This window comes from Dermacentor variabilis, chromosome 3 (assembly GCF_050947875.1).
Source record: "Dermacentor variabilis isolate Ectoservices chromosome 3, ASM5094787v1, whole genome shotgun sequence".
Lineage (NCBI taxonomy): Eukaryota > Metazoa > Arthropoda > Arachnida > Ixodida > Ixodidae > Dermacentor > Dermacentor variabilis.
The window spans coordinates 51,968,863-51,993,291 of NC_134570.1; the positions used below are offsets into that span (position 1 = coordinate 51,968,863).

A 24,429-nucleotide genomic window follows, 5' to 3' on the forward strand; every position below is an offset into this window, starting at 1 on the left:
ATCATGCATATTCAAGGGCAAATTTCCAAGTATCAGAAGCAAATTGCAAGCTTTCGAAGACAGCAGGTGAAGACCCCCAACACAGTCCAAGTGCTTAATTGACTGAGATGCCAATATCTTGCAGCTGTTTAATGAGGGAAGCGCTGGATTACACATTCGAAATGAGGATGTTGGTGCGTGCCCAATTATTTTTGTAGCCTTTTTATTTTGTCACGCAGTGATTCAACTAATTTTGCTACCTTAATTCACTCTCCTTCGCAGAAGTACAAGAAAAAGTGTCAAATTTATTCCTTCTAAAACAATCTCATTTTCAGTAAATTAATTGCTGTTGCGTCTCTGTAGTAGTTGCAACACGTCTTGTGTGTGTTATTATATATGCTTGTGTAAAGTCATTCGCATCACGCCATTATTTTCGATTATTCTCCATTGCTCGCATTTCGCAGTTTCTTCTCGTTCTCACGCGTCTGCCACTTTTCTCGCATCTATGCTGCACTAAATTGTTGTCTGCTATTTTCGCGTTCTTGGCTGTCCGGCAAGCTGATCTATATTAAAGCGAAATGGCACATTTATTTGCGGTACTCCCTTTGGTGTGAGTTATTAGAAGCACAATATCACAAACGATAAAGCTCTGCTTTCGCACTAACAGTTGACACGATCTTTGCGCTAAATTAGAGCTTGAAGCATAAGAAATATGAATTTAAATAAAACTAGCTTGAAGTGAAACACCTTTGTGCCCTCGTCGTCGCAACGTCTAAACAGCGGCACAAGCGCCTGCATGAAATCACTCGATGTATACGCAACGTTATTGGTAACAAAAAAAGAAATATTAAAAGAAACGAAAATGAAATCCTGACCTCTGCGATTGGTGCATTTCGCCGATTCCGCTAGGTGCGCTGAGAGCGAAAGTTGGTCGTCGCCGGCGCCTACGGGAGTGTCCGCTCTTTACGTTTGCTATATTATTCTATAAGCTTCACCTATAAAGAATTACAACTGCATAGCAAGTATTCAAATGTCAAAGGAGTCTGTGGTTTACAGCTTTGTATGCCCGTCTCTATGCATGTTTCAGTCTCAGAATTGCCTCGGATGTTAAAAAAACAAAAAGCAGCTCCGCGTGATCTGCGCCTCGTTTGCGTCTTGCCAGGTCGGGTTCACGACCGCCAAATAACTGCGCGACACCCTTCTATATTAAGGCGGAGACTATATACAGGAATGATGGGGGGGGGGGGCATCGTATCTGAAAGCCTGATCTCGAATTCGCATGCTAGCCCGTTGAAAACGCACGCTCAAATCTCGCGCTCCCTCTGGTACTAGCCCTCGGACAATATGTAATGCGTGGATATATATAGGCATATATTTCGCGATGGCTAACGGGCAACGGACAGCGCATGACCACTAACGCATTTGGGGACGAGGGAGGTGTGCCTGGTAATGGAAGGTAGTTACTACAGGACGGCTTGGTCGCTGGGCTTTGAAGCTACAGGAATTGGCATTTATTGTCAATTGCAAGTCTGGACGCCTCCACAAGGACGTTGACTGCCTCTCTCGTCACCCCGTGGATCCTCCTGATCCTGCTGCGCATGATCCGGTGATCAGCGTGATGGCTTTTACTGACATGATCGACATGCGCGCTGAACGACAACGCGACGAATCCTTAGAGTCCATCATCTCCAGACTGCAATCTGGCAGCACCAACGGCACGTTCCGGCTGTTCGTGCTGCACACCGACATCCTCTACTGCCGCAATGTCAGCCTTGACGGCCCTGAGTTGCTCCTTGTTCTTCCGCATCATCTGTGATCGGTCGCTCTCGAACAACTTCGCGATGCGCCGATGGCGGGACTCCTTGCAGTTTTGCGTACATATGACGGCGTGCGACGCCGCTTTTTCTGGGCGTGTTTCTACCGCTCGGTGCCTCGCTATGTCGGAACTTGCAAATTGCGTCAGCGCCGGAAGAAACCTCCCATGCCACCGGTCAAACGACTCCACGCAATTGAAGTTCGATCTGAACATGACTTTCAAGTAGGCCTATATATATATATATATATATATATATAGTCATATCATAAAAAGCCAACAGACACTGACACCAAGGACAGCATAGGGGAAATTACTTGTGCTTTATAAATGAAATACAGAAACCGTAAATTAAAGGAAAAAATGGAAATGGACGTTCCACGTCCGCCGCCAAGGTCTGTGAGTGGTGGCGCTGGCTAACACTCCCAGGGATCTACTAGGACACATAAATACCCAAGAAAGTGGATGGGGAAACAGCGCCGCGGTAGCTCAATTGGTAGAGCATCGCACGCGAAATGCGACGGTTGTGGGTTCGGTTCCCACCTGCGGCAAGTTGTGTTGTCATCCACTTTAATTTCCATTAATTTATCGTTTCTTTATTTCATATATTAAGCACAAGTAATTCCGCCTATGGTGTCATTGGTGGCAGTGTTTGTCGGTGTCTTATGATATCACTAATATATATGTATATGTATATATATATATATATATATATATATATATATATATATATAGCCAACTTGTCAAATGTAGGGCTCTTGTCACACATTCCTCTATAGAAACACGATTGAAATTGTAACAATCTAACAACGCGGTTTTGGACCAGGACATAAAACGGAAGCACTGACAACCACGAAAACTGCGGAATCGACTAGCTCAATATTTCTGGTCAGTAGGTAATAAAAGAAGCACTGTTGTAAGCTTTATCAGGATTATCTTACATGGCCCACTAATTAGTCTGTGTTGAGCAGGTCTAAATTTTCATTTGAAGCAAAAAAAAAAAAAGAGGTTCCTCGGCTCATTGTATCGAAGGAGATAGGGAAAGATCCTCTCCTGTGGATTCTGAAGTCGAGGCTCTGGGAAGCAGAGCGTCGATGTTGGCAGTGAAGTTCTCCTGCTGGCACTGCGGCATATGTCAGCTTCGACGATTCTCTCCAATAGCCAACGAAATTAAAAGAAAAAAGGATCTCCCGATAAAGCGCTTTCTACGCTGTGCTTCAGAACATCAACTGTCTAACCAAACTTCCGATGGGGCCCAGTGATGAGCACGAAAATATTCAATCTATCCCACACCGCCACCAAGGGCACATCCGAAGGCTTTATTCCAATTGTGGGAAACACGCTTTCCTTAGTTGGGGCAGCGGCCTAATTTATCTTCTTTTAATATGTAGCTAATGTCCGTAACAGATCAAGAGTCCTTAATTTTAAGCTCAGAGGGCACGTGGGCACATGCAGAATCGACGCTGCGATCGTGGACTCGAGTAACCAGGGAGCATTGCGTCACTCCTTGTTTTGTTGCCCGGTGACCGCCACGTTCTTTTCTTCAATCTTCTCCTTGATGTCGCGAAGTCGCTTCAGTAGTGGTTCGTAACTGCCGTACGCGACACCTAAAATCCACGAGAATACTCCCCGGGAATTAATCTGCCCCTGGACCGCGTCCTCGTACTTTGCGTAGTTTTCGGCGAAGTACTTGAGCACCTTCTCTTTGAGAGCCGGTGGCATAGGAGACTCGGATGCTTCTCGTAGACAGTCTTCGAGCGTGTCACATACCGCGACCCTAATCGCGTTGTGGCGCATGATCTCCGTAGCGCCGTCGGCCAGGAAGGACTGTATGGAGACGAGCAGGCTGCCGATGCTCAGGGCGGAACTCCAACTCGGTCCATTAGGAGCCGTGCCTAGTAGGCTGAGGCAGATGTGCTCGCCGCGGATGTGCGAGTTGAAGGATACTTTTCCAGCGCCAGTCAGGAAACGCACACGAGGCGGCCGCATCGGGTAGTCGGGCGGGCACTTCAACTGCAGGTGGAAGAGGCCACCTTCGAGGGGCGTGCCCCAGGGTCCCACGACGATGGCGTGCAGCACGCTCACGTCGCTCTCTTCCGGGACGACGAACACTCCGGGTGGAGCGTCGGCGTGGAACTCCACCAGGTCCCGCTGCACCCTCTGCAGGCACTGCAGCGTCGGCTGCTCGTTCTTAACGGTGTCCCAGTAATTTTGCATTGGTCGGGCCATTTTTGTCAAGCTTTCGGGACGACGAGGACCCCAGAGCAGATGTCGATGACCCGAAGGTCCTCAACGGCAGCGGTGATTGATGATGATGGGTTCTAAACACATCTATGTTACGTACCCACTACAGGAAATGAGCCTTGACCTGTCTTTGGCATGAAACATTATTAATACCTATAGGAATTAAACAAAGAGCTGAAGAAACCCTCTTTGGAAAGAAAATATTCCATTTTTTAATATTGAATAGTAACGGGTTATTCACTGCAAATCATCCCAAGAAGGACATCTACAAAGGTCGCGTCACCGTCGGAAGGTAACGACTGCGTGGTGACACCATAGATATCAAAATTAAAGGATAAATAAATATTATCTACTTCGCGGTTTTGGGTTACTTTCGGATAGAAATTAAGAAGTTGACTTTGTGTCCTGGTCAGCGTTCAAGACATTACGCTTAAGATTTGGGTCACCGCGCCGTTCGCAAGTTTCTCGCCGAGCAGTGGTTTTGGAAAGCGAGGGTGATAACTGGGTGAAACATTCACCAGTTATATTGAAGATGATCTATACCTCTGCTAAGGTGTTGATGCTCTTATGCCCGAAAATGGAAAGGTGAAATAGACATTGAAGTGCATCACCGGCGTCATTTCTCACATGTTGATCGCGTAGAGTCTGCGTGTACCGAAGCGGAGTTCATAAAGTTGTGCCAAAGCTACAACGAGATGAGGAGGCCGTGCGAATCGGGAAGCCGCCTATCATGCAGTGGCTGATGAGGCCCCCTCTGCTATGGCCGTCCTCCCTAATCACTCCCCTTGTTAACACAAACCCAAGCATTAGTGCGAGAGCAAGTCGCACGTCAGGTTTCTCGGCGACCGTTCACGCAACTTTTCCAACTGCAGCCGCTGCCACAACCACCCCCCAAAGATTGCGCGCCCCCGAAGCTCCAGCTGATTATTGAAGAGCAATTTCCTGAGGCGCTAACAATGCTGCATCAGCAGCACCTTCTTGCCGATCCACTCGCTTGTCATCGCCGACCACTTGTTGCGATTCTTCCAAGGCCGCTTCCACCCGCTTCTCGTCCTGTTAGTCGACTTGCTCCCGTCTTTGTAAATCCTTGGCGTACGCAGGACAACAGGCCCATATTACTTGCCTGTGGTATAGCCGGACATGTTGCACAACGTTCTCGCCGCCGCATGTTGCACTCTAACGGCTTTGTGCAGACACCTCGCCGCGCCGACGTGCAACCTATTCACCACGCTTGTCCAAGTCGGCAGTCGAGAAGGCCACCAGGCGTGTGCCCGTTACTTACACGTCGTTCACGTTCCCTGCGTCCCTGCTCGTTGTCTCCCATGCGTCGGCGGCTTTCATTCACGCGAGAGGAAAATTCGAGGCCGCAGTTCAGAAGACAGGAGCTGCGTCGCCATTTATCTGTAGAATTCCTCCATTGTCGCCTTCGCACGTTGTCTATTTTACTGTTAACGGAGTCCATATCGTTACGCTAACTGATAATGTACCAGCCAAGTCGGTAGCGAAAGAACGCCTCTCTCGCTCTCTACGAAAAGTTACGACGCCACTTTCTTGGTTTTCTCGCCGCACTGCAAGCGCCCGGTAAGTTCTGCCTTCAGCCGCATGCACAAGACTTGTTATTCATGGTGTTCTCTACATAGTCGTGTTTGTGTTTCTCCCGTGCTTCTCTCAGGACCTTACATTTGGCTGAGTCTTTCTCGCGCGAAACAACGCCGTCATCAGCTGTACGCTCGCTGAGGTTTAGCTATCGGCTCTCTCGGAGGATCACATCGTCGCCGCCCCATCTCATCATGGTAAGCTGGTCCTTGGGGAAGATATTGATATCCCAACGTACCGATCTGCCGTTGTTCCCGTATTCTGCGGCGGTGTCTCAGAAAGCTTTGACCTTTTCACTCCTATGGAACTCTTCATGACCTGCAAAGATTTTCCGGTCCTTGTTGCCACACCTGATATTTCAGCCATAGTTGTATCGAAACCGCTTCTCTTCTCGTCACACAAAAAAATGGGACCATCCTCTTCTGCGTCGATTGTCTCAGCCCCAATAAGATAACACAAAAATGTATACTTTCTACCTCAACTTGACGAAGCTCTGGACAGTTTGCTAAAAGCTCAACTTTTCTCCTTGGATTGGCACTCGGACTACTGGCAGGTCCCGATGTCAGCAGTTGATAGATCTGGAACCACGTTCATTACTGCAGTCGGTTTATAGCAATTTAACGTGATGGCTTTCGGACTATGCAATTGGCTTGCGACGTTTGAGCCAATGATAGACATCTTCCTCTACTTAAAATGGAGAACGTGTTTATGCTATCTCGGTGACATCGTTGCGTTCGCCTCACATCTCAACACACATCTCTTCCGCCTTAGGCTAGTGTTGACGTTCTTAACCAACGCAGGCCTGCAATTAAAGAAAAAAAACGTGACCGATGATTACGATACTCCGTAACGCGAAATTTAAGCGTAGCTCAATTCGTGAAAGAAGTGTACCTGCTAATATTTTATTTCAGGATTTTATAGTTTCATGGTTTATATTAGGATGAGAACGCATTGAGTAGCATGGCTGGGGCGAACGATCTGTCTCGTCCGGCACATTGGCAAACGGAGCGAAGTGTGGCGCCGTTGCCTCGCTAATCGGGCGATCACGACAGGCAGCGCGTGGGTGACTAGTGGCTGCGAATCACAGCAGCTACCGCAGACAAACCGCGGTTCATGCAGCGCTTGATGTCCGTATATGGTAGCGGAGGATGCGCTCGCCGCAAGCTTTATCGGTTGCGTCATCGGAGAACAGATGACGGCGCCGTACTCTGGGGCCATCTCGTAGCGGTCGTTGACGCAGAGACCGTCTTGCACGGCACTACGCTTTTCTCCTTACGCTTTCGCCATACCCTCCTCCTCCGCTTTCAGCGTCATGGTTCCGCTTTCCCTCCTTCTCAGATTTTCTGTTCGTGCTCACTTAGCAATCGCCGTCTTTCACCCTCCACTGCGCTCCACGTTTGCTCTTTCATCCTTCGCTGTACTGCCGCGCTCGGTTTTGTAGTGGGAGGAAACCGAGGGACGATGCCAAGGCAAAATGCAGGAACTGGTGCCTAAGAGCTGTGCCCTAAAATTAGTGACGAAGTTAACAACTGGTGTTAAAACCGCAGAGTCAAGGACGATGCGCGGCGAACGCCTCTATTCGAAACCTCAACTCTACAAGAGATGCATAATGTAACGTAACGTTATTGTAACGTAATATTAATAAGCACTGTAATTCAGCGCTCTAATCCAGTAATATATTACATGTGTTTTAGGCGTAAGCTTTAGCTCAGGGACTCCAATCCAGAAACTAGGAAAACGAGAAATTGTTTTTAAGGGCAACGACTGCACCAAATTTGATGAGGTTCTTTTTTGCATATAAATGAAATAGACTTTAATGACTTTTCAAAGCGGATTTTTGGTTTTGGTGGTGCATGCTTTAAGAAATAGTGCTAAAGATCGGGAAAGAAATCAGAAAAATGAAACCATGAAGTTAACAAATCTGTACCACAGCTGTGAAAATAACTGCTCACGAAAAGCTCTGTAACCCGCTGGCATTCCACAGGTAAGCAGTCTTAAGTGTCTCTGCCGAAGTTTTGTACAGAGAACGTATGTGTATAAAGTGGAAAAGTAATTTTATAGAAAGTCTAAGGAGCTAGATATTGGTCGTTGTGTGACTGGTGGTCAAGAACACATAAGCGGGCAGCGCGAAAAAAAGGATAAACAAGGACGAAGAGAGGTTAGTGGACAGAAAGTGCAGCCGTCCTGTGTACGTACGTTTCTTTGTCCTTCACCTATTTGCACTGTGTTGTTATGCGTTGAAAAATTCAGAAACCTCCCAGGGGCGCTTTAACGTGGAAGTATTCCGATCTCTTTTGTTCTAATCTCCTAAGGTCAAATTTAAGTAAACACTAACGCAAGCATCGGGCAGTGACCAGCAGCGTTGTGAGAACAGCCGAATCAAATGCTCTCTTGCTTAATAGGAGGTTCTTTTGTTTGGTTTGAAAACGAATAGCGTTGCCTATATTGATTGGTTTTTCGTATAATAATGAATGACAAGACGTGACATGCACGGTCAAGTGGAGAGAGTTTCCAAGGGGCCGAGCCAACGCAGTTAAACATAGGTAACCGGATGTGGAGGGTGGTGCCGGCGCCTCCGATTGGACCGCTGCCCCTTCTCTCCTTGCGGTAATTGGTCGCGAATCACGGTGGCGTGCAATGGAAGATTAGGGATACCGCTAAAACGGATCTACAGCGCAAGAAAGTTGGCACAGCATACTTGCCGAAAGGGCTGTTTAATGTTATACTGTCACGTTATACTGTCACGCAAATAAATCCGTGCCCTCCCGCAGGTTCGAATAGTCAGCTCTTGAGTGATCAGCCGGCACCTATCTTCTATCCCTTTCGGAGAAGGGTGATATCTCGGGCTATTGAAAAAACGCAGATTAGTGCGGCATATTAATTCCTCTTGAACGCGTACACGCCGTTTTGACGCGATTTTGTCGCGATATTGTGATTTGTCGTGACAGACAAAGTGGGCGAAGCTCGAAAAACTTTTGATAAATAGCAGACGGCTGATGGCCAATAAGTGCCGAATGCGAAACACTTTTTCTTTTGTTCGACCTAATGACGCAAAATTAGTGCGCGTAATTCATATGAGATGGAGAGCTTTAGCTGTTTTAGTGACGCTGTGTGACAATTGGACAGGCAGGGGTGGCCCGAAGACTTTTTGACCAATCGCTTTCGAAGCAGCAAAATTTAGAATAGCTTGAGATTACTTGTTCACATTCACGATTGCCGCTGGAGCCAACACTTAGGTCGGCGCCGAGATACCACATTGTAGAAACTGCATGATATCTCAAGGTAGCTACGTAGATAATTTTAGAATATCTCATTAACCTAAATGCTTTGGTGAAAAAGCTTGTGCGCCGCATTGTCGTTGTACACATTGCATAAACCTCTTATTTAAATTTTGCAAAAACGAACCATTCATGCCTAGTACAAAATAAGATAAGGGTCTGCACAGCTGCTACCGGCAACTACCCTCGGTCCATTACGCTTTCGTTGATGCGTTGCGTCCTATAAAGTCCTTATTTCTACCTTTTATTGATGTTTCCACTTTTAGATCTATTTCTCCGACAGAAAAAAAAACTGACGAATGGGATAGTCCATAATAGGACTTTTGAGCGCTGCTCAATATGTGTTTTCATATCGCGATATTGTCGTTGGCGCGGACAATCTGTTTTCGCGGTGTTTTGATCGGTCTCTCAAGTGCGGGAGACATTCAAGCGCACTTTCTGGCGTGACGATTTCCGCCGTTCCCGACAAGGCTGTTATGATACTTCGACCTCTCAAGTGTTGGAAGCATTCCAGCGTGCTTTCCCATGTCGAGATGATGTCCCACATGCTCGAAAAAGCGTCACCCCTCTACGCCCACAGCAGGCACCAAAGGGAGGACCAAAATGAGATGGCGCTAATGATAAGAGGTCGTTGACTTCACCACCTGACAAAAGCACCGACGCTTCCACAAGTTTCCCAAGGAGACATCGACCACAACAACACCGTTAGGGATTATTGAAGGCCGTCCGGGCACCCGTGTCGGGCAGAACCTCACGACGCTCAGATAGTCACAACCACGTATCAGTGAAGCGAATGCATTCCTTCTATTTTTCGCATGATCACCATACCCGCCTTCGTCGCCGTCTCCTAATTTTTGGGGTTAGAACCCACTTCACTCTGTCGAGGTCGTATAAGTGGCACATTGCAAACGGAGCGAAGTGCGGCGCGACTGCCTCACTAATCGGGACAATACTCTTGTAAACATCGTAACATATTAATTTAAGAGATAAATTCATATGTCAAATTTATCCGCTTTAGATGGTCTGACGGATGCATCCTACAGAATTACGTTATGTGTTATTGGCGCACAGTTACGGATTTGGAAACAATGTGCTTCTGCATTTTCGAATCTTTGGCATAGTCTCTACAGGATTCCAAGCCATAAATAAAGATTTTGATTCCAACATTCTGTAGACCTTAACTTTCTCGCTCATGTACAGCGTATTTGATTTAATTGGCCAATGAGTTATCAGAGAAAAACATAGCATTTTACGTGTATTTTAATAGGCGCCGTTGGAGTTGGGCTCGAGGTAAAGCTCCCTATTAATAAGCACTAGGTTTTGTCTATTGCCGTGATACTGGGCAGCCTTTTAAGCACCAAAAATCTACGAGATTAAGTTGTTCTGATCTAAAATAGTCTAGCCTGGTGCTTCTGTGGAAATAGTTGACCAAAAGAAATAGAGTCAGTAATGCCTCCTACCGCTTACAATCATTGAAGTACTTTGTGTAATTCTAGTCAGCTTTAAGTACGAAATAGAAGTGATGTTTCGTGGAAGTGAATTAAGCATGTAGAAAGAAGCATTGTGCTCAATTATTCAGGGTTATTTTACGCTGGTCCTGTCACTTTTAGGGTTTGGAAAGTTTTAATCATTAATATGCACAAGACAAAGATAATGTGGAATATCCTGCCAAGGGAACAAGAGTTCACGATCGCCCGTTGAGCCTGTAGAGTCTGTAAAGGAGTAGGTTTATCTTGTTAAATTAGTTACTGCGGATCCTGATCACAGGAATGAAATTTACAGATGAATAAAAATGGGTTGGAGTGCTTGCGGCAGGCATTGCCTGATACTGACTGGGAACTTATCACTGTCATTGAATAGAAAGATGTGCAATCATTGCATTCTACCCATGCTAACATATAGACGGAAACTTGGAGGTTGACATTAAACCTCGAAAACAAGTTAAGATCCGCGCGAAGAGCGATGGAACCAAAAGTGTTCAACGTACCGTTAAAATACAGGAAGAGAGCTGTGTTGGTCCGAGAAGAAAAAGGGATAGCCAATATTTTATACGACATTAAGATAAAAAAATGGGAGCTGGGCAGGCCATGTAATGTGCGGGGTCTACAAGTGGTAGACCATTAAAGTTACGCAACGTGTGCCAAGCGAAGCGCAGTCGAGGACTCCAGGAAATTAGGTGGGGTGATGAATGTGGAAACTTTGCAGGTGCAAGTTCGAATCAGTTTGAACTGGACAGGGGTAATTGGCGATCGCAGGGAGAGGCCTTCGTCCGGCAGTGGACGCAATAGCAGGCTACAGTTGCTGCTGATGATGAATCATCATTTGATGCGATAAAAAAATACCGGACGGAAATGATGGTCAGAAAACCAGAAGGAGGGACGCAAGACGTCGCGTGGGTCCTGGCTCAGGTATGGGAGAAGGCAGTTAAGGAAAGTCTTCTGGGGATGCTACTGTCGAGACTGTTGGAGGGAGTATCGTATTCGGGTGTGAAGCTCGCCTTCTGGCAGCATTTTGTTCCTGCTTTACGATTTCGTCGATCCCCACTAATAGAGAAGAAATACGAAAAGTTGTTGCGGTGACACGCTCCTCTAAAGAGTGCTTTAGAACTTCCAGTATACTGTGTGCTTAAGCTTTTGTTAAAGAAAAATTGGCTCCGAGTGATAGCACAATCAGCCTTTTTTGAATCAGAACTGCGCATGCGCTATACCCTAGCGGCTGAGGACCGAAGTAATTTGGCTGGCGCGCGGCCGGACTCGACTCTCTCCTCCGACTGAGTGGAGTGCGGTCGTGGCAGGCGCCGCACTTGTCGGTGGAATAGGGCGTCAGCCGTTTCTCAGACTCTTACAGACCGGCACGTATCCATGTCTGGCCGTTTTACACGTAGTTTACCCCGACGTATACCGCGACGATGCCTGCCGGTCCACCGGGCAGACCTCCACTCTAGCACACATGCTCCTGGAGTGCGGGTCGAGATCAAGTTCAGCACGTAGCTGTGGGACTCGCGTCTGCGTGGAACCGTTCTAGACAAGCAAATCCTGGCTGTCCGGCGTGCCCGCGACTTGCCATTGATTGGTGGGCTAGACCTGCCATTCCCGAAGTGGGACTAGCCAGCTGTGCGACGAGTTCGTGTGCTTGCCGGAACTCCAACAAAGTTCTTTCATCACTTGTCAGCCTTGCCATTTTCGCTGCCGCGCGCACGGAACGCATTTCGAACACTCTTGTCATCGAAATTTGGCGCGATGCCAATGTCGTGTCTCGTTTACGGCTGCACTTCCCGTGACCATCCCTGCAGGGCAATGCGGATTTTCCGATTTCCGTAGGTAAAACGCGATCGACAGCTCCGTGAAGCCTAAAGTAGGGCTGCACTTTGCGACAGGTATGTATTGGGATATGCAGTTTACTTCGCTGTTTTTGTCATTACTGACTCAAAAGAATAATCTCGAAGAAGACGCAAATGTTTGCATGAGCTAGCGCGACCTGGTTGTGTGAAACGTGAAGTGTTTTTTTTTTTTTTCTATCGTCTCTGTGCATCCGTCGCTAGAACGCCGTCATTTCGGAACTTCACACCTTGCACACCTGCAGGTTTATAAACGCTCACAGAATGCTCGTGATGTAGGCGTAGTTATATGTCGGAGCCAAGCTCACTTGCACTGCCCGGCTGACGTGGGAAACCGCGTGCACTGTGGAAGTAGCTTATAGTGCTAGTTAGCAATCGTTGCTAGTTTTTGTTTCGTCATTCTTGTCGGCACCAAGTAATATTTACTTGCAGAAGGCTTTTATGTTCGTTTAGGGAAGCTGTATGTAGTATGGTATGTACTAAACTCGTTTTTCTGTGCGGCATTTCTGGAGTCGTGTGGCGATCCTTATTGTGTAACTGACACTTCAGGGGCACCTTCGCTGTCGCCCAGACATCTGGTCTTCATACTGACACGTGTATTTGTTTATCTATTTTGGGTGCCCGCTTTTGACCGTCAGACAAACGTTATCGCTCATCGGAAGTTCCTCGAATGTTATCAATAGATCTATCCGCTGTCTGTTGTCACCGAACCTTCTTTAGTTTGGCTGCATGTATGCGCCGCGCGAATGATGCAGAACTTTCTGGAAGACAAGCGCGCACCAGCGATCACTCTGGAACCTTCGATGACTCGTCTATCAAAACTGATGCGCTTGATCGACCCGCTGATCAGATTTCGCCGATCGCCGACTGTGTTCGCCGCTATCATTGTGCTTTAAGTGTAGCCCTTTTTTGTGGGCACACGTTCGGCCAAAAAAAGTTTCCTCATCCCTATTGCTACTGTGTTCGTGGCCGTCACTACTACGTGACAGTACAGTTTGAGAGATTGTGACAGTTTGTGTACACGAAGCAGTTAAAAAAAAGGACGCGGTCGACCGCTACGTTCGTACAGCGGCGTGTTCTAAGAGGAAGACAGACGCCCGGCAAACAGGAGGTACCACCGATTATGGTCATTCTGACCATTTTTCGCATTTTTGTAGATGTACACACCCTTTATGTGGATAAACAACGTATGCAACTTGGCACTCTGCAGGCCTCTCCACTGCCTGTGTATGTCTGTACGCCTAGCACTATGGCACACCATAAAGCAAGCCATGCAGTAGAGAAACGTGATATTCGCCATAAGAACTACACCTCATGTGTTGTTTGAGTCATGTGTTTTTGTGCGTACTCAAACTGTTTTATTACCTATTCACTTTACGCCACAGGTGCAGCGGTTTAAGGCCAATGAGGAGCTTCTAAAGCGTTGCCGAAGCTCTTCTTCCAGCCGTACGTCATGCTGAAGAAACCTCTCGGGTATAAAGCATTCACCATCGGGCTCAATGGCTAGTTGACGATGACAAGATATGACGGCGCGTACACGTTGTTTCGGTCTTGTCTTACACGCTGCTTGTTTGGTCGAGAGTCTCGCGTGGGGCGGCTGTCGCGGCCCGCAGCGGCGCCTGCCAAATTGTTTCTCGTGGCCACCGCACGATGGCGCCACAATGCACCGCGAAATGCGGATTCCGGTCAATTCGAAGACTCAAAGACGCGGGCACTAGCTGCGCAAAAATTGAAATGCATAATCAATTATTAAACAAAAATTCACTACTTAAGTGTTTAACCGATTACGTTCAGAAACTTCCTAGATAGTTTGACTAATCACCGGTTCATAAGAACGACCTGTGATCAGTGTTTGAATCGTTTATGTGCGGGTATCACCTGTCATTTGTTTATTTATGTACGGTTTACTTATTTAGTTAAATAATTTATATATTTTTCTTTCAACTAGAACGTACATCTTTAGGTTCAATGCAGAGGATGCCGAACACAGCAATTTCTACTTTCCTACCCATGTAGATGGCAGATTCCGAGGTACAGTTTCCGCTTAGAGGTATACCGACAATGTCGGAAGTCGCAAGAACTGCTATGGCAAGCGCTCGCCGCAAGTATGGTAGTTTCTGAGCTTGGGATGAGTGCATACGGTGCAAGTTGGGAATCGTCATGCCTGATAATTTGTCACTGAATTTCCTCACAAAGTGCTACCCGTGCGTCATCGACATTATCGTAACGCTCTGACATAGCAAATCCTGCTGAAGTCGTGAAGCAATAAGCTTTAAATTCGATGACGTTGGTCCTAAGATACAGACAATAGCGGCATGTCTCCGGGTTGTGCTCGCCTGTGGAAGTGGCAGCGATCACTGGACGGAAGCGGAAGAACAGTCATGACGTCAGGAGGCATTCAGCTCCTGCGTACAGATGCGAGATATGCTTTATATATAAAGAAAGAAAATAAGCTTTATCGTTGCTCTACAAAACCTTCTGTTTGTGAGCAGTGTGGGTCGCTCTGGATTTCCTTCTGGTTCCGGCCCACCAGGGAGACAGCCGCCTCGCAGGCTGGGCCTATAAAGACGAGATCGTACATTACGATAGGGTTGGCGGAGGCCGCCTCAAAATGCTCCAATGTTGGATCTTAGAGGCACATTGCTTTACAGAAACACGGCTTCAAATGTAACACTGTAACAGCGTCGCTTTGGATGAAGAACATAAAACTGGAGAACAAACTACCACGAAAAACTGGATAACACATAATACTTCTCAGATCATACTCCTACTGGAGCCTGAGAGGTAATTGTAAATAAATGAATGAATAAATAAATAAATAAATAAATAAATAAATAAATAAATAAATAAATAAATAAATAAATATAATTCATCTAGCCGAATGTAAACGTCGCTAAGCTATAGAAACAAGCTTTATGGCAAAATATTCAGAACTATTGGATATATCTGGATATATTGCATATGTATGGCCCGGTAATTTTTTTATGTTCGGGGGGTCTGCATTTACATTAGAAGCAACAAAAATAAATAGGAAAGAAAGGGTCTCTGGGCTCATTGAATCGAAGGAGGCAGAGAATGATTGTCTCCTGTGGACAGCAAAGTCGAGGCTTTGTAAGGAAAGCGTCAATGTTGGCAATGAAGTTCATCGATCGCCTGCCTGCACTGTTCCACGACATTTCAGTTTCGCCTATTCTAATAGCGAACCAATATGATACAACAAATGTTGCGGTAAGGCATTCTCTAGACGGTGCTTTAGGACTTCACCTGTCTAATGAAAGGTTCTGATGGGGCCAGGTGACGAGCACTTATAGATTCAAGCTCTCCATATCGCGCAAGCTAGGACACATCCGAATGCTTTACTCACACATGAGAAACGCCACCTTCCTATGTTGCAGCGGCCGTCTAAAATATTTGCGTTAGATCCCACCAATTTCGCGAGCTGCTTCAAGAGCGCTTAATTTTACGTTTCGCGGAAATATGAGCTGATGCCGGACCGCCGCAGCATTCGTTCTTCAGCTGACGTGTTCCGTCGTAAAAAAAAAGGGGGGGGGGTGACATGGAACCGTTGCGTCACTCCTTATTTTGTAGTCCGTTGGCCGTCACGTTCTTCTCATCGATCCTCTTCTTGATGTCGCGAAGTCGCTTCAGCAGCGGTTCGTATCTGCCGTACGCCACACCCAAACTACACGAGAGTACTCCCCAGGAACTGACCTGCGCCTGGACCGCGTCCTCGTACTTTGCGTAGTTTTCGGCGAAGTACTTGAGCACCTTCTGCGTGAGACCCGGTGGCATAGGAGACTCGGATGCTTCTCGTAGACAGTCTTCGAGCGTGTCACATACCGCGACCCTAATCGCGTTGTGGCGCATGATCTCCATAGCGCCGTCGGCCAGGGAGGACTGTATGGAGACGAGCAGGCTGCCGATGCTCAGGGCGGAACTCCAACTCGGTCCATTAGGAGCCGTGCCTAGTAGGCTGGGGCAGATGTGCTCGCCGCGGATGTGCGAGTTGAAGGATACTTTTCCAGCGCCAGTCAGGAAACGCACTCGAGGCGGCCGCATCGGGTAGTCGGGTGGGCAGTTTTACTGCAAGCGGAAGAGGCCACCTTCGTGGGGCGTGCCCCAGGGACCCACGACGATGGCGTGCAGCACGCTCATGTCGCTATCTTCCGGGACGACGAACACTCCCGGCGGGGGGTAGGCGTGGAACTCCACCAGGTCCCGCTGCAGCCTCTGCAGGCACTGTGGCGTCAGCTGCTCGTTCTTAACGGCGTCCCAGTAATTTTGCATTGCGCGATCCATTTTCGTCAAACTTTCACGACGACGAGGACTCTTGAGCGGATGTCGATGGCCCGAAGGTCCTCAACGGCAACGGTCATTAATAATGATGGGTTGTAAACACATATATGGTATGTACCCACTACAGGAAATGCGCCTAGATTTGTGTGTTTGGCATGAAACATTAATAATAACTACAGGAATTAAACAAAGTGGTGAAGAAATTGTCTTTGGGAAAGAAGCATGCTATTTCTGGTATTTATTGAATAGCAACGGGTTATCCACTGCAGATCATAGCAAGAATTACATGTACATAGTGTCGCGTAACCGTCGTAACGTACCGATTACGTGGTGGCAAAAGAGATACCAAAATTAAAGGATAAAGAAAGAGAAGAAAGAAGAAGGAGAAAAAACGCTCGCTCGAAGGTTCCTTCTCGTTCGCTGCGGCTTCTGTCACTTGGCCAGGTTTTGGGTGATATTAGGCTTTACTAATCTTGTTTCTTGAGCTCTCACTAATTCTAACGCCACCTTCTTCCTAGGCTGATGTCTAAAAACTCCCCAGGCAGGGGTTTGTCCCCATGGGCGGCCTCTATTCCAACGGATGAATTACCTCTAGATTTGTTCATCCGCAGTGGTGTGAGCAACATCCCGGTGGCTCTGGTTCCTTCAAATGGAGGCTTCATACGTCTAACGAACCCCCAGGCGATCCAGAAATCCCTGCAAGCTGCTACCTCTTCATATCAGACCATCACGGAAGTGAGGTAGTTCGGCCGCGGAGGTATCGTGTGTCGATCACCAGACCAGTCCTGTGTCGCGGATTTGCTAAAGTGCTCGTCATTCGGGTCATTACCGGTGAGTGCCTTCATCCCTGCTCACCTCGCCTGCACTAAGGGAATAGTCAGAGGTGTCGATGCTGATCTCTCTCCCGCTGAAACACTTGAGAGATTGTCTGGGACTGGAGTAATTGCTGTTTACCGATGCACTCGAGTGGTAGACAATAAGCGGGTCCCAACAGAATCAGTGATTGCGACTTTTGCTGGAACGTCCTGCCCGTCAGAGCTAAAGGTGTGGCCCCTTGTGTTCAGAGTTGAACCCCTGGCGTCGCGTCCGATTCAATGCCGCAATTGCTGGCGATACGGCCATAGTATGGCAGGGTGTAAATCAAGACAACGTTGTTGCGCATGTGGGGGAGAACACGCTCAAAGTGATTGTAATGCCCAAGAAGAGCGATGCTGTCTCTGTGATGGAAATCATCCAGCCAATTATTTAAACTGTTCTGTTAGGGCTCAAGAGTTACAGGTGATTGAAATAATTGATCGTCGACGCTGCTCTAGGATGGAGGCCATAAACATTGTGAAAGAAAGGGCATCTGGCTATGCGGGGATAATAGGTAGACAAAATCTTACCACGGACCGATCACTTACTGCAACTATAGAGGCCGCTGTGGAAAAGGCAGTTACAAAAGCTATGGAAAGGTTGGCAATGAGCCTTGGTGAATGTATCTCACAAGCCGTTTCTAGTCATTTATCTCATTTGATGCAAACTACCTGCCCAGCTCCTGTACCAACGCAAACAGTTGATCCTGAGCACCAAACTAACCTTGAAAGATCAGACGCCAATTCTTGCAATAATGATATTGGACTTTCAAATCCCTCTTCTGCGGGCCCTACAACTTGTAGTCTGATTAATACAGATTTGGAGATGACAGAGGTAGAACAAAATGCTCGAGCATATAAAAGAACCATGTCGTCTATTAGTGAAGACTCCTCCCCCGGTCCTCACTCAAAAGCGAAGAAAAGTCAGTCCAGTGTTGTGCTAAAGGATAACATTCTGCAGAAGGCAGTTTCGACTGCGGCACTTTCCAAAAAATAGGATCACTAAAAGTGCTTCAGTGGAACTGCCGCTCTCTATATTCTGCATCAGTAGATTTAACTTGTTTAACTTCTCAACTAAATCCTGATTTAATTATGTTACAAGAAACGTGGCTAAAACCTGAGAAATCTTTTCACCTGAAATTCTACAGGTCATTTCGATTAGACCGTCCTACAAGAAGTGGCGGATTACTTACACTTATCTCATCTAAAATTTGCCATAAGGCTAAAATTTCATTTCAAGTTTCTACTCCAGAGTGTGAAATCCTAGCTATAAAATTGGTTCTCCCGGGATGTTCTCCTTTTACCGTAGTTAACGCATATTTTCCATCTGGCGTACAGGACACTAGCACACTGGATAGTGTTATTAACTCTTGTGGACGTGACATTGTGATCTCAGGTAATTTCAATTCTCACCATATCTCATGGGGTTTAAGAACAGATTTGTGCGGCACCCGATTGTGGAACTGGTCGTTGGACAATCGCCTCACGTGTGTAAACTCCGGATCTATTACGTTTGTTAGAGGCCGATCTTACTGTTCACTAGACCTTACATTCTCTGGCCCGAGTCTCTCCGTAACTTCTTGGTCGACTATTGATTGTTCGACAAGCAGTGATCCCCTTCCGATAGTATTTGACGTTGCACGTCCGGTAACATTTATAGGTGATCAGGTTAGAACCTTCATAAATTACAACATTTTTAAAAAATGCTTACGAAATGCTTTTTCATCTCTGTCTGATGCGCCTACAGAACAAAAAACCACGATTATCTGTTCCGCTTTGGAAAGTTCTCAAAAAAAGGCTCAATTTGAGATTGGATTGAATAAAAGAAATTCTTACAGTCCTTGGTGGAATGAAGAATGCACTCGAGACTACAGAAAGAGAAAAGCTGCTTGGAAAAAATTATTGCATAACCAGAGTCCCCAAAATTGGAGTGACTATAAATTTTTTTCGAGCTGTCTTTAAACATACAGTTTCTAAAGCCAAAGATGAATTCGACTGTAAGCATTTTGATTTCTTATCTAACAATAAAAATAAGCGTGCATTGTTCCGTTTTCTCCGCGGTAGAAAAATTCTTCCGCGTCAAATTAATATTGACTCTATAATCTTAAGTAGCGATGAAATGAAACAATCACTAGAAGAAATCGCGAAGGGATTAGAAATTAGATTTTCTTCTGTCTTGCCAAGTGGTTCTCGCTTACGAAGGGCATCAGATGATTTTACAGAAATCTCCATGTTAGAATTGGCTGAAATCGTGGAGCGACTTCCAGATTCAGCTCCCGGTGTGGATGGGGTAACATCTACTATGATCAGAATTTTATTTAAGGAAGCTCCCGATGACCTTTTAGATATTGTAAATCACTCAATTCGCTTCTCATGGATTACGTCTGCGTGGAAAATTGCTAAAATCGTCCCTATTCTTAAAAATCATGGTGAAGGATATACAATAGATAACATTAGGCCTATTGCGCTAACTTCAAATTTGGTTAAATTAATTGAAAGAATTCTATATGCCCGCATGATTAAATTTATACAGAACAAGGACTTGCTTAGCCCCTGCCAAATTGGATTCCGACCATCATGTTCAATTTGGCATGCTCACGTGGACCTAGAAAGTAGAATAAAATTAGCACGGCGACAGAGGCAAATAGGTGCTCTTGTGACATTAGACATTTCCAAAGCCTACGACAGTGTAGAACACTTAATTTTATTAGATATATTGCGAAATCTAGAGATTCCAAATTATTTTTCAAACTGGATTGGTGAATTTTTAAATGGAAGACCATTTTACTGCAGTCTGAGAGGCGTTTCCTCGAGTATATATAATCAATCACGAGGTGTTCCTCAAGGAGCTGTCACTTCACCATTACTATTTAATATTCTGATGTGTTCCATTCCTCTTCATCAAGATGTACAAACATACGTATACGCGGATGACATTACTTTCTTCGCATCAGACAGTGATATTCACTCTCTATATTATCGACTACAAAACTACCTCAACGCCATAGAAACCTGGTTAAACAAAATTCGCCTTTCACTTAACGTTAGAAAATCCTCGATATTGGTTTTCCCTCTTAACAATCCCGTTAATATATCGATATCCTATCGCCTCGAGACTATACGTCAAGTGGAGTCGGTGAAATACTTAGGTGTAGTATATGACGGTTCCCTCAACTGGCTCGGCCATATTGACCATATCGTTAAATAAGGAGTACGAGCAGTTGGTATGCTACATAAGCTGTGCAATAGTCGGTCCGGAATGCGGAGAGATCCACTTTTAATGATATACAAAATGTATGTGCGGCCCATTTTAGAATTTGGATGTGTTTTATTTTCTGGTGCCCCAGCTTATAAATTACGTCCCCTTGTTCTACTTGAGCGGGAAGCCATACGACTGTGTTGCGGATTACCGAAATATGTTGCCAATAACATATTACACCAAGAAGTCAGGTTGCCTTCAATATTGTGTAGATTTCGGTTACTGACGGTGCAAACAGTCTTGAAATTGTATGAATCCCCTATTAGAAGATTGAAATACGTATTCATTTCCCAGCCTACACTTTTCTTCGGAGTACACTGGCATCGTTTTCATACACCACAGGTCGTCTCCGTACAAACATTGATAAATCCCTTAAATGTACGTCTCTGGGAGGTACCGCCTATTTGTGATGTGCGAGAGAACCTAGAAATTATATTTGATGACATCTACCCAAATAATGCAAAACCTCTCCCTTATAATATATTAAACGGCTTATTACATGATCATTTATTGAGTTTATCTATAAGTACGGTCATTGCGACAGACGCCTCACAGTGTGAAGAAAAATCTGGAATTGGCATTTTCTCTCCCTCTCTAAACTGGTCATTTGCAATCAGGATTCCGGACTTTTATTCCGTATTTTTGGGTGAATTTCTGGCTGCAGTCCTAGCCTTACGCAAACTAAATCTGTCAACATCGGCGGTAGTAATTATAACAGATTCTTTATCCTTATGTTCCTCGCTCACAGCAAAATGTGTCACTAACCTTTTACGTACATTTCATTTTCTAGTGCCTGCCCACATAAATTTAATTAGATTGCTTTGGGTGCCTGGACATAAAGGATTAGTCATGAACGAAATGGCTGACAGTCTCGCGAGAGCGGCCCTCAGTGGCCCTGTATTACCATTACTTCCTACAATAGCTTACCTGACGACTACTAGATTCAGGAGATATACAATTACTCAAGACTTCCTGAACCCAGCTGTAGCAAATTTTTCAGAATATAGACACCTCCTATTCCCTTGGGCTAAAAATTCCTTTCACACCAGAAAAACTGAAGTCATCTTTACCCAATTACGTTGTCGAATACCAAAATTAAACTTCTATCGTCACAGGGCTGGTCTGGTGCCCTCCCCTCTGTGCCCACTCTGTGGAGAAGATGAAACAATAGATCATTTTTTCATATTCTGCCGCCGTTTCACTTTTTAAAGAAAAAATCTAGAATCAAGATTTACACAGCTTGGTTTGAGCTTTTCAATTATATATATCCTTTCTCTAGGAGCCTCCTCTCTTGGACAGTGCCACAGGGATATTTGCTCAACCGTGGAGGATTTTATAATTGCTACAAAGAGATTGTCTTGAATTCTTAAACATTTTATTTTTGTTCATTTCCTCCAGTTAGCTTTACCATTTTCAGTTTTTTAATAAAGATAGCCTAATTTCATCCAAATCTTGGCCAATCCCCCACAGTGGGTGTGCGCCATCGCATAAGGAATACCATACCATACCATACTACTTCGCGGTACTCGCTTACTTGCGGTTAGAAATTACGAAGTCGACCTTCAGTCCTGGTCAGCGTTCAAGACCTTTTCCGCTGAAGTTTTGAGTCACCGCGCCGTTCGCAAGTTGCTCGCCGAGCAGTGGTTTGGAAAGTGAGGGAGAAAACCGGGTGAGACACTCACCAGTTATATTGAAGATGATCTACACCTTTGTACACGTGTTGATGCTTCTATGCCCCAAAATGGCAAGGTGAAATACATGTTGAAGTACATCACCGGCGACATTCCTCACATGTTGATCGCGTAGGGTCTGCGTATACCGAAGCAGGGTTCATAGAGTTGTGCCAAAGCTAGGACGACATGAGGAGGCAGCGCGAGTCAGCCAGGCGCCCTTCATGCAGTGGTTGATGAGACTCTCTCTGCCAAGGCCGTCTTCCCTGATCACTCAACTTGTTGACACAAACTCAAGCATTAGTGTCAGAGCAAGCCGCACGTCAGATTTCTATGCTACGCCTCGCTGAGCTTCTCCAACAGCCGCCGCTGCCGCTGCCGCAACAGCTCCCTGCACATCTCGCCCTGATGCTCCAGCGGGTTATTGAAGAGCGATTTCGTGAGGCCCTACCACATCAGCACTACCTTGTTGCCGCTGCACTCACTCGCAGAATCCATCGCCGCGCAGCCTCCTCACCGACCCTTTGTAGCGATGTATCCACGGCCGCTTCCACTCGCTCGCCATCCCGGCAGTCGACCTGCTCCCGCCTTTATAAATCCTTGGCATGCACAAGACAACGAGACCATATGTTTCGCCTGTGGCATACCCGTACATGTGGCACAACGTTCTCGCCACCGCATGTTGCATTCTGACGGCTTTGTGCAGACACCTCGCCACGCCAACGTGCACCCTTTCCACGACGCTTATCCAAGTCGGCAGTCGAGAAGACCACCAGCCGAGTGCCCGTTACTTGCACGTCGTTCACACTCCCCGTGTCACCGCTCGTTGTCTGCCACGCGTCGGCGCCCTTGACTCACGCAAGAGGAAACCTCAACCCCGCATTTCAGGAGGCAGAAACTGCGTCGCGATCGATCTGTACAAGTCCTCTATCGTCGCCTTCGATCGTTGTCTCCTTCAATGTTGACGGCGCCCATATCGTTGTGCTAATTGATTATGGATCAGCCATGTGTGTACATAACGGGCGCCTGTTAGGACGCCACTTTCTGTGTTTTATCACATCGGAATACATCGCAATACCACCGTGCTCGTCTGCCGTTGTTCCCATTTTCTGTGGCGGTGGCTCCGAAGGCTCTGCCCTTTTCACTCCTTCGGAACTTTTCACGAGCCGCAAGGATATTCCGTTACTTGCTCCCACACTTCATATTTCAGCCATAGTTGTCTCGAAATCGTTTCTCTATGCAATGATGGCCTTCCTCGGCGAAGCGCTTAGCCGTGTTCAACCCTTGGTTATATCATTAATACAGTAAGTGGCTGACAAGAGGTGAGGAGCACGCTCAAGTGGAGAGTTTCGACGGGGCCAAGCTAGCGCAGTGAAAAATAGATAACCGGATGAGGAGTGTGGTGTCGACGCCTCCGATTTTTCCGCTGCCCCTTCTCCCCTAGTCGTAACTGGGCTAAAATTGCGGTGGCACTAATGGAAGAATAAGAATCGTGCTAAAATGGATCTTCAGCGCAGAAACGTTGACAGAGCGATGTCGTATACGTGCCGAAAGGACTGGTTAACAGTATACTGCCGCGATAAAAGTTTTATTATATGCAAATAAATCCACGCTCTCCTCTAGGTGCGAGTAGTCAGCACTTGAGCGATCGGCCGCCAGCCATCTTTTATTGTTGTCTCTGGCGATTAAAAAAAAGCAGTTTTGTGTGGCATATTAAGTGGGGGTGGTCGGAAAGCTTTCTGACCAATCGTGAACGGTTGATTGTAGTATTAGAGTAGAAATGTTCAGAATTGCTTTAGGTTACAGCACCCCACAGGATCAAACACCAATGGCACCTTCTTTGGAGCCAATACTTACCTCAGGCACATGAGATGCCACTTTCTAAAAGCAGTATAGCGTCTCAAGGAACCTTCGCAGGTTATTTTACAATATATTTTTATTCTTAATTCTCTGACCAAAAACCTTATGCCGCGCAGTGCAGTTCTACACTTAGCATAAACCTCTTATTTAATTTATGCTTAAAAAAAAAAAACGTACCATCCATGGCATCTACAAAGTAAAATAAGAGCATGCACCCCCGCTACCGGCAACCACCCTCAGTCT

General features: G+C 46.3%; 2 protein-coding genes across 2 annotated transcripts; both read right to left on the minus strand.

Annotated features, from left to right (window-relative positions):
- Positions 1–3,218: 3,218 nt before the first annotated feature.
- On the minus strand, positions 3,219–4,021 carry LOC142574516 (ubiquitin-conjugating enzyme E2 Z-like). The gene has a single exon (XM_075683577.1). The coding sequence runs from the start codon at positions 4,019–4,021 to the stop codon at positions 3,293–3,295; it is 729 nt and encodes a 242-aa protein (XP_075539692.1). The 3' UTR covers positions 3,219–3,292.
- An 11,796-nt stretch (positions 4,022–15,817) lies between these two features.
- LOC142574517 (ubiquitin-conjugating enzyme E2 Z-like) lies at positions 15,818–16,306 on the minus strand. Its single transcript, XM_075683578.1, has one exon. It carries the CDS (start codon positions 16,304–16,306, stop codon positions 15,818–15,820), a length of 489 nt encoding a protein of 162 aa, XP_075539693.1.
- Positions 16,307–24,429: the final 8,123 nt, after the last annotated feature.

Bases quoted from the DNA above. Each gene is read 5' to 3' on its own strand.
- LOC142574516 (XM_075683577.1), bottom strand. From the start codon at position 4,021: ATGGCCCGACCAATGCAAAATTACTGGGACACCGTTAAGAACGAGCAG.
- LOC142574517 (XM_075683578.1), bottom strand. From the start codon at position 16,306: ATGCGGCCGCCTCGAGTGCGTTTCCTGACTGGCGCTGGAAAAGTATCC.